The 9,573-nt window shown below is 59.7% G+C and overlaps 1 protein-coding gene across 1 annotated transcript; it reads right to left on the bottom strand.

Moving 5' to 3' along the window:
• Positions 1 to 1,462: 1,462 nt before the first annotated feature.
• Positions 1,463 to 7,397, bottom strand: WFIKKN2 (WAP, follistatin/kazal, immunoglobulin, kunitz and netrin domain containing 2). The gene is made up of 2 exons (XM_059150536.1): positions 6,637 to 7,397; positions 1,463 to 3,948 (listed from the first exon to the last, which is right to left on the bottom strand). The coding sequence occupies exons 1-2, from the start codon at positions 6,835 to 6,837 to the stop codon at positions 2,428 to 2,430; spliced, it is 1,722 nt and encodes a 573-aa protein (XP_059006519.1). The 5' UTR covers positions 6,838 to 7,397; the 3' UTR covers positions 1,463 to 2,427.
• Between the last annotated feature and the right edge of the window lie 2,176 nt (positions 7,398 to 9,573).

Below are 9,573 nucleotides of genomic sequence, written 5' to 3'. Positions count from 1 at the left end.
AGGCCCCATGGCCGTGCAAGAAGGGAGGTGGCAGGAGCTAGCATGTGGACGGACACTTGGCCCATCCGGGGCAACAGGATGTCCCCACGCCTCTAAGTTGGGTAAGGCGCTGAGTCTTAGCTCCCTGGTTCCCTGACCCAAGCAGGGAGGGCCGGTGGCCAGAACTCATTCCTTCCTGGTGGCCAAGTGCTCTGCTCAGCATTTCCCCAAAGGTGACTTGAGAAACTCCCACTCCTCTGGCCCCAGGAGGAGCTTGTCTTCCCGATCCAGCCCCCTCCTTCTTGCAGGAACTATCTCTAAGGACAGATTGGCTAGATGGGCTGGGCTGGGCGGGGCTGGCTATGCATTCCCCCCCTTGGGGTGTGGCCCTGGAAGACCCAGGGAAGTGGACAGGGGACAGGTGTCTCTGGAGCTTGGCTGGCTTGCACCCTGAGGGACAGGTAAGCTGTGTGGCATGCCACCCTGGTCACAGGCTCCCAAACACATCTCCGGAATCATCTCCAACTCCTGAGACCAAAGGTGCTGCTGTCCCATCTTGGGAACCGAACCATGTGCTCAGAGTACACATAGGGCTTTGGGACCAGGCCCCACCCAGAGGTCCCCCTAGGGAACTATAGCTGGGTGGCCCACCTCTTTCCCATTGTGCCATCAGTGACAGGGACTGGAGTCTGCCCCTGGTCAGCCATGCTATCCTGATGGGTAGGGGGCCTGAGACATAAGTTAGAACATGTGGGCCTAAGTCCCCCATCATCCTGCCTCTGTATTCTTGGGGATGTTACCTTATCTCTCTGGCCTCAGCTTTCCTAGCTGTGGGAGGTACCACAGTTAAGGAGCCTCAGAGCTGCAAAGTGGGATGAAGGTTTGTGTCCCTCCATCACCCAGACGTGGTCCTGTTGGCCAGACTTCCCTCCTGGGCACCACAGCAAATGACAGTAAACCCCTCACCCCCGCACACCTACATTAACCCAAACAAATCACACAAGAAGGGCTGTTGATACTATGAACTTTTAATTGGTATCTTCCTCCCTACATTTGAGGAAGAAACGAGGATGCTCCACAATGACCTTCTTCGACTTTGGAGGGGCCTGGACAGAAGGAAAGGCTGAGGAGGGAATTGGGGGGGCGCAGATGTAGAGCTGACAGTGACTTTCCCAAGTCCTTTATCTAGTGTGTGTGTGTGTGTGTGTGTGTGTGTGTGTGTGTGTGTGTGTGTTGGGGGGTGGCTGCACCTGCACAGGAAGTCCATAATCAAGAAGTCACCAGCAAGGTGCCACATCCCCAAACCTGCCCTCCCACGTCTCTCCCAGAGCCTCCCTCAGGTCCCTGCAGCTCCCAAGGCCACCACCAGATGGAAGCATCGAGCAACATTCCTTTTCCTTCCCAAGCCTGACTCCCCTCCTCCCTCCCTCCCTCCTTTCACCCCGCTCCCCACCCCAACCCCGACTTTCCTTTTATCTCCCTTTCCACCAAAACAGATCCTGGGGCTTCTATCTGCTTTCTGTCCAAAGAGGCCGGTGGCAGATGAAAGCTCACTGTCCATCAGACGGGACCATTGGACAGCTGGGAAGACCAGCCATGGGTCTGTTTCTGGGGGCCAGGGTTGGGGAATGGGGGTCCAGGGGGTGGGACCCTGGGATCTGGACACTCACATTCAGTCACTAGGAGATGGGCAGTGCCTAACTCTGTGTCCTAGCGCCTGGCACCCAGTAACTGTTCAGAAAATGCCCACTGAGTCGGACTGAACAGAGCTAAATTAATACATCAACAATCAAAACCATCAATAAACCAACCAATAAAGCCAAGGAGAAACACGAAGAATGTGGTACCACGGTGGCCTCAGAGACCACGGGGCACCCTTACCGAAGCACAAGCTGACCACCACCTCAGGGCGAGGTGTGTGCTGGGTCAGACCATGCCCCACCCCCACTTCCTACAAGCCCTAACATGAAGGTGGTTCTGTTCCTAATGATCTAGGGGGCTCTGGGAAATTTGCCCAAAGAGTCCCTGGGCCCTCCTTTCTCTCCCCACCTACCCCTTTTGCAAACCGATTCATTCTGTGATTCCCATGACCGTGCAGATGCCATCTCTGGCTGCCTGGCTGGGAGCCAGCTGGGGGCTTGAAGAGCCACCGGAAGGGACTGGCTGGCAAAGAGAAAGGGTTGCAATGCCCGAGCCAGCTAGTCATCAGGAATGGTTTGCAGGTGTCTCTTGGCTTCTCCTTTTGTCCCCTGCAGCTACAGGAGATACAGACCCCTTCTTGAGCCTAAGACTAGAAATTGTTCTAAGAATCTCCAGTGGATTGTTCCCTGCTGGCCTCCAACTGTCTAGCCTGACCTTGCCCAGTCTGCAGACTGAGGAGCGTGGGGGGTGGGGAGGTGGACGAGGGCCAGGAAGGGGACCGGGGAGGGGCAGAGGGGAAGCGGGGCTTCAGTGCAAGCCCAGAAACTCCTTGAGGACATCGCAGGTCTTCTTGTGCAGGACCTCGCGCAGCTTCCTGACCCGCCGGCTGCTGGACGCGCCCACGAAACTCTCTGGCCGCAGCACAGCCATGCCGCCGTCCACCTCGCCCATGATGATGAGCGGCGTCTCGCCCACCGTCACGTTGGGGCAGGGGCAGCTCCAGTCCACGTGGAGCAGGGTGACCTCCAGCGGCTCCCGGCCCAGGAACTTGAGGCCCATCTTCTCATCCTTGAGCACCTCATCCACGGTCACCAGGGCGCGCCCCGCGTCGGGTTCCTCGGTCAGCTCGGACACGCGGCCCAGGATGACGAAGTCGCTCCGACAGAAGCTGGTGACAAGTTTCTGCCGCGGCTTGCAGGCCCGGCAGCGCTGGTGGCCCCGAGGGAAGGGGCAGGACTCCTCGCAGGCCTCCCGGCTCTCGAAGTTGTTGCCGTTGCCCTCGCAGCCGCCGTAAACGAAGGACTGGCACTGGCCGGTCTGGCCGTTGTAGGCCCAGCGGGGCGCGTAGGCCTTGCAAGGACCCTGCAGGGCGGGCAGGCTGCACACGGCCAGCGGCCCGCTCATGCAGGCCAGCATGCAGGCCTCGTAGGTCTCAAAGTGGTTCCGGTTGCGGTGGCAGTGGCCGAAGGTGAAGGTGAGGCAGTTGTTGGCCTGCGCATCGAAGTGCCAGCGGGTCTGCTCCTCCCCGCAGTCCTCGCTGTCGGGGGGCTCGAGGCACTCGGTGGCGGGGAAAGCCGTGCCATTGGGGCTGCTCTCCGACGCGGCCACCGCCTGACCCGCGCGGACCACGGACAGCGGGAAGTCGGCGCGCAGGACCCCGGCGGCGTTGCGGGCCGTGCAGGTGTAGATGCCGGCGTCCTGGGGCTGGGCATTGTAGATGACCAGCTGGGCGATGTTGGTGACCACCACGTTGCCGCGCACGTGGTTTGGCCGCATGACCACGTTCTCCCGGTCTTCCAGCTGCTTTTCCCAGGTGATCTCCGGCCGGGGCCGGCCCACCACGTCGCAGAGGAAGCTCACGGTCTCGCCTACGGTGACCGACTGATGCACAGGGTGGTTGAGCAGAGCCGGGGCCACCGTATCCAGCCCCGGGGTCTCCGGGGAGGCCGTGGTGGGGCGCACGGTGGTCTCGGGCGGCGGGGGACTGGTGTGGGGCCAGGTGAAGTGATAGCGGCAGGTGACGACAGCCAGCGTGATGCCCTTGGAACAGGCCTCGGCGTCCATGTAACAACGATTATAGTACGTGAGGCCGTCGGACGCGCACGTGAAGCTGGGCTCCTTCTCACAACGGTCTTTGCATTTACACACGGGCTGGCCGTCCCAGATGTCGCACTCGGAGCCCTGCTGCAGACACATGAAGTGGTCGCAGGTGGCCTCCTTGGGCATGCCTACCGGGCCTTTCTTGCCCTTCACGTCCATGTACCGGGCGGCCACACAGCTCTTGGTCCCACACACATTGGGGCAGCACTTCTCATAGGTCTCGCACTCCTGCGGGGAGCCAGATGGAGAGGCCTGAGCAAGGGGGAGCAGGACATGGGCCCAGATTTCCCCTCCAGCCCTCACCCCCCACCCCCGGTGTCTGTGGAAGGAACGGTCACAGGCTCACCGCCTGTGGCCAGCCACACATTCGGATGATGACAGGAGCTGGCAGATATGCAGCCCTGCTATTTGCCGGGCCTTCTTCTGAGAACGTTTGCACCTGTCAGCATCTCTCCTGCTCATGGCAGGCCCCAGGAGGTGGGCACAGCCATCAGCCTCACTTCACAGGTAGTGATCACAGAGGCACAGAGACATGCAGGAACTTGCCCAAAGTCACACAGCTGGTAGTGTGAGAGGAGGCAGGCCATGCACCTCCCAGAGGGGACATTTCTCTGACTACCATTTTACAGAAGAAAATGCAGTGACTCAAGAGAAGAGACCCCCAGGAGCTGTCCCAGGAGCTGGCAAGGGACAGAAAAGGGCTCTGAGCTCCAGGAGGATGGGATTCTGAAAGGAGATGGCTTCTTCCACGTCTTCATAGGGTTGCCACAAAGGAGGTCTAGGTGAGAACAAAGGAGTCTGCCTTTCTCTCTTTTCTCCTCTGGGGTTGAGATGCCCTGGCCGAATTGAAGAGCTCACACCAAACCCTAAGAAGGGAACACGGGACAGCGCTGGGACAGAAGTTTGAGGCCGGCCACACACGCGTCACAGAGCGGGCCCATGCTTGTTCCGAGCCAAGGGGAAGGGCAGGCGGGACAGGCCCGGGACGCCAGGTCCTACCACGGAGGGCTGTGCCAGGCCCAGGGGCTCCACTCTGACGTGTGCAGCATTTCACGGGGGAGCAACAACAAGGAAAACAGCCCCTTGGGTGGCAAAGGTCGGCCAAGCCGTCAGCAAGGACTTGCTAGGGCTGTAATTCCCCTTGATTCTCTGTGGGGCCACGTAAAGCATTAGTTTAATTCCTCGAAATTAGCAGCGTGCTCTGGGACAGGCACAAACAAGGACTTCACGTGGTGTTTTCGACAATAACACCTCGTCCCCACTGGGCAGGCGGGCAACGGTCCTAATCCTGCGTCCTGGTAGTAGCTCTGAGAATTGCTCCGCATTCGCGCTGGCCTCTTGTGGCTCTGACTTTTATATCCCAGCCTCTTGGACATTCCTCATCAGCTAAGAGCAGGGAAATATGCCCCACCGGAGCCGTGTGAAGCCTGCCTGCCCGGCTTGTTTACTGTGTTCCCCCTCTCGGCTCAGAATGGGGACTTTGTTTTGCCGTCTTTGCTTGGCATAAGCTTCTAGGCCACCCAGGGCAGGCTTTGGGACAGGGATGGGCAGATCTCAGAGCTGGGGTCTGAGGCCGAGAGACACAGAACGGGGTGGAGGGCAGGAGGAACGGGGAGCAGACAAGGAGAACCTGCTCTTCAGCCTGAGGGTCATAAAATTCCTTGAAAGACGGGCCCAGGAAGCTTCTTTAGGATCCCGAGGTCCATGAAAGGTTGGGTCGCCAGAGTCGATGGATGGAAGGATTCTCTGGGCACAGGAAACCTAGAAGGAATCCTTATAAGTTTTTGCTTGAGGGCCCAGAATGTACCTATAGGCGAATGAGTCCTTAGCCTTTTCCGCAAGACACACAGCATCTGCCAGGCTCACCATCCCTTACCCTACCTGGTTAATCCCGCCAGCTCGTGCGAGGGGAACAGACTTCCCTGCAAATGTAGCCAAAGAACCTTATGACCTCAGTAAAATGGGAGCTCTCTGCCCCCATCTTCCCTTTCCTGAGCACCACCACTGCTCACGGGCAGCATCTGGCCGGAGAGATCTGACAGTTGTCCCCTGGACACCGTGGGGCCAGACACTACTCACTGCGGGGCAGTCCTGGGCTTTTCTGTAGAGTGCATGTGTTTGCCAAAGGGAGCAGCTCTCGTATTCCTTGGTGCTGCCTGGCCCGGATACCTAGGAACTGGCCGAGCCGGCAGCACGTGCCTGTGTCCAGGCAGGAGCTGGGTACCAGCAGGCTTGTCTTCATCAGCCATGGGGAGCGGCTGGAATGACCCTGGGATTCGGGAGCTGGGAGAGAACTGCTCCAGCGCCAGGCCTGCCTGGCTTGCCCCAGGCTGCTCTGATGAGAGCAGAAGGGAGGACGGAGGAATCTGGCAGGTTGAAACTTAGCCCACTTCCTTCCCAGGGACAACCGGAGAGTCTGTTCCCACCCACTCTCCCCATCAGCCTGGCCTGATCTCAGGGTCAGGGTGCGAACCCCTGGGTGGGGCGGGGGGGGTGGCCTGGAGGCCTCAGCTTTGCCAGAGAGACGCCGGTGCCAAGCCCACCCTCCCATCCCTGGCAATGGGACCACGTGCTGCTTGCCGACATGCCCTGAATGTCTGCTCTCACCTGTCGCGGCGGGGCTGTCCCCAGGGTGTGCCTGGCTTAGTGCTGGCTGGCAGCAGCTCTCCACAAACATGAGACCAGGAATCCCAGGATTCCATGTCCCTGATGAACTTGGATGTCACACCCACCTCTTCGTCCGGACCTTGGACTTGGACAGACATCATGCCCTATTCCTGTGGCCTGGGGCCCAACTTCCTTCTCATTTCCCAGATCCTGCCGGGGGGGCTCCTGAGTCTCCCCACCCCAAGGCTCCCACGTGCCCTCACTGACACACTCACGTGGTCCATGTCAGGCTTCTGGACTCCCACTCACCTGGTCCGTCTCACACTCCCGCTTGCAGGTGCTCTGGGCATCCACCCAGAGGTTGGGGTTCATGTCGTTGGGGCAGATGCCAGCATGGGAATAGCGGATGGGCGGTAGTGCCAGGCCCCTCGGGGGCGCTCCAAACAGCAGCAGGAGCACCGCCGCCTGCGCGCAGCAGGACCAGAGCCGGCTGCACCCTGGGGCCCACATGATGTGTGGTCTGCGGTGCCTCGAGACCTCCCTTGCGACGAGGCCAGGGTCTGGGGCCCACCAGGGCCTTCTCCTTCTCTGGGCTGCAGACACCTGCCCTCCCCACCCCAGCGGGCTTCCTCTCGGCCGCCGCGGCCCCCTCCACCAAGTCAGCGCAGCCCCGCCGGGCTGTGCGGCTTCAGATAAAGCGAAGGTCTTTGCAAGCAAACTCCCTCTCCTGAGTGTGCAGGAAGAAGAGCGGCAGCAGGGCCCGAGCCTGGATTTATATCCTGGGCGCGCCACCCGAGTGGGAGCGAGCTAACCTGATGCCTGTCACAGGCAGGCTGCTGGCTCCTCTGTCCCGTGGCTGATCACAGACTTGTTACAGAAGGGGAAAAAAAAAAAGCTGGAAGCGGTTTAGCTGCGTATCTGGCACGGTGGGACACCTGCTTGTTTTTGACTCCAGGAGGCCTTTAACCCCTTCAAGGGCCAGAAATGGCATGTGCTCTGGGGGGGGAGCTGGCTGCAGGACACGCAAGCTCCCTGTAAAGGGGCGTTTGTTTCCCTCTCCCCCACCTCCTCGGCCCGGGCCCCCTCCTCCCTGTGACTACCTCTCTAGAACACACGATCGCTTGTTGCAAGGAGGGACCTGCCGCCGCAGGGTTAGCATCGCCTGGCCCGATAGTACATTTGAGAGCAAATGACGTGGAAAAACAACAAGTTCACGGCCATTCCAGGGCAGGCCGAGCAGCAGCGCTGCGCCGCGGCCTCCCACCCCCGCACCCGGGCCCTCTGCGGGGGTGTGTGCGCGCGCGGACAGCTCCCTATCTCTCGGTCCCCCGCCCGTTTGTGTCTCAAGTTCCCACTTCGGTGAATTTCCCCCAAATCATTCCAGAGACACATACCAGATATGCTCCGGCTCCCCCAGCTGCCGGGACGTATCACATTCCTCGCTCCTCGATCGACACACTCGTCGGCTCCCAGAAAACCCATGGGGTAAGTGTCCCAGGACGGTGCTGGGCGGCGGCTGCTCTCCCGAACGACCCCCTTGGTGGTGTCTGAGCTCTGTTGTGCGCCGAGCACCTCAGCCATCCCCTGGGTTCCCCCCAACTTCACAAAGGAGAAGGTTCAGGGCCGGAGAGGACCAGTGACTTGCCCGAGGTCAGCCACCGCGGACAGGGATAGTCGTCCCTCATATTTACTGGGCTCTTCGTGTGTGCCGGGCTCTCTCCAGGCATCACGACACTGCATCCTCATGATAAGTGACTTTTATTGCGGACTGGGGGAAAAGGAGCCCAGAGAGGCTAAGCAACTCACCACCCCCCACCCCGTCACACAGCAATGGGATGCCACCAGTAACACAGGAAATGCCAGCTTGCAGGGTGCAGGCACGGGCCTTTGGGAGGCCCCTCCTGCCCACCTGGGTGTCAGCACTGCGGTCAAGGTACAGCTTCAACTCCGGTTTTTACAGGTGGGATAAGAAGTTTGTGGAAACATCAGATGCCGTGTGGTGGGGTGGGGGAATGGTCAGGGAAAGAGGCGGAAGCTCCCGTTGGAGGGGGTGGGAGCTATTTCTCCCCACTATGGCAGAAAATGTCAGGTACCTCAAACAGCACCGAAAAGTGAGCTGGCTGAACGTATTTGCGTGGCCGCACGACCCCCGGAGTGAGCAAGTGGGGACGCCGATCCCTGCCAGAGACAGGTACCTCGCAAAGGCCAAACCACAGAGGGTTTGAGGAGCAGTAACCGAGCTGCTGTGTCCCAGGGATAGTAGATGGGGTAGCCCCAGCCCACATCAGAGCCAGAAGAGACCTGGAAAGTCCCCAGCAGTGCTCTCATTTCACAGCGGGGGAAACTGAGTCCTGAACACAGGCCCCTCCTCTTCCAGGTCCACTCTCACCTTGAGGGCTAGGGTCCGCCATCGCATTTGACTGTAAAAAGGCAGCCCAAGGCTTCTCGCAGCCCTGCAGACTACCCCCCTCCCCAGGGGTGGTGTGCCGCCTTCTCCCCGCCTCTGCCAATTCTTCCCCATAGTGTGGGTCATTCTGCGAGATCTGTCTTTTCTGCTTATGTCAAAGAGCTAATGAAGGGTGTCAGATCCTAATCCCCTAAATTATTGGAATAAACTTCCCTCCGAGGCCGGGGCCCGGTAATGAAGCCAGACAGCGGGCGACGCCGGCTGCTTTGAATTCCCTGTAATTTCATAAACCCGTGTTCCAGCTGCTCAGAGCAGGGCCTCAGCCCCACGCTTGACGGATGCAGCTTGTGCCGCCTTCTTTGAAATCACAAAGGGGAATGGATGGTGACACATTTCTAAGCAGGACTTAGAAAAATTGTCACAGCCCTGTTACGTGAGGACAAGTGTCCAGGGAGAGTCACCTGAGACCACTGGAGGTGATGGGAGGGCTGGGGGCAGGCAGAGCAGAGGCAGCCGGCAGGGGTGGGCTTAGAGGCAGGGGAAGCTCGTCCACCCCACGCGCTCCTCGCTCGCTCGCACGCTCTCTCTCTCTCTCTGTCGTCGGGGTTGACTGAGAAAGGCCTCCATCCACCCCGCTCAGCCCTGTCAAGAGCCACCGGCCTCTTTCCCACCCAGGGCCCCATTTCTGGCCATTCCACTCAGAGCTTTCACAACAGCATCGGGGGAAGAAGGGGCCTAGAACATCCCGGCTCTCACTCTCGGTGCTTCCAAGACTCCCACCAAAACACAGCTCAGAATAATAAATAACATCTGATCAGGGCTCGGAGCCCACGCAGCGT

This window comes from Mustela lutreola, chromosome 15 (genome assembly GCF_030435805.1).
Source record: "Mustela lutreola isolate mMusLut2 chromosome 15, mMusLut2.pri, whole genome shotgun sequence".
NCBI lineage: Eukaryota > Metazoa > Chordata > Mammalia > Carnivora > Mustelidae > Mustela > Mustela lutreola.
The sequence above is the reverse complement of the archived record's forward strand: the minus strand, read 5'-3'. Positions and strand labels throughout refer to the sequence as shown.

What these genes read in the sequence shown, in the direction of transcription:
- WFIKKN2 (XM_059150536.1), bottom strand. Translation starts at nt 6,837, where the DNA reads ATGTGGGCCCCAGGGTGCAGCCGGCTCTGGTCCTGCTGCGCGCAGGCG. An exon ending in GGGAGTGTGAGACGGACCAG is followed by an intron (nt 3,949 to 6,636) that starts GTGAGTGGGAGT and finishes GGCTCCCCGCAG; the next exon opens with GAGTGCGAGACCTATGAGAA.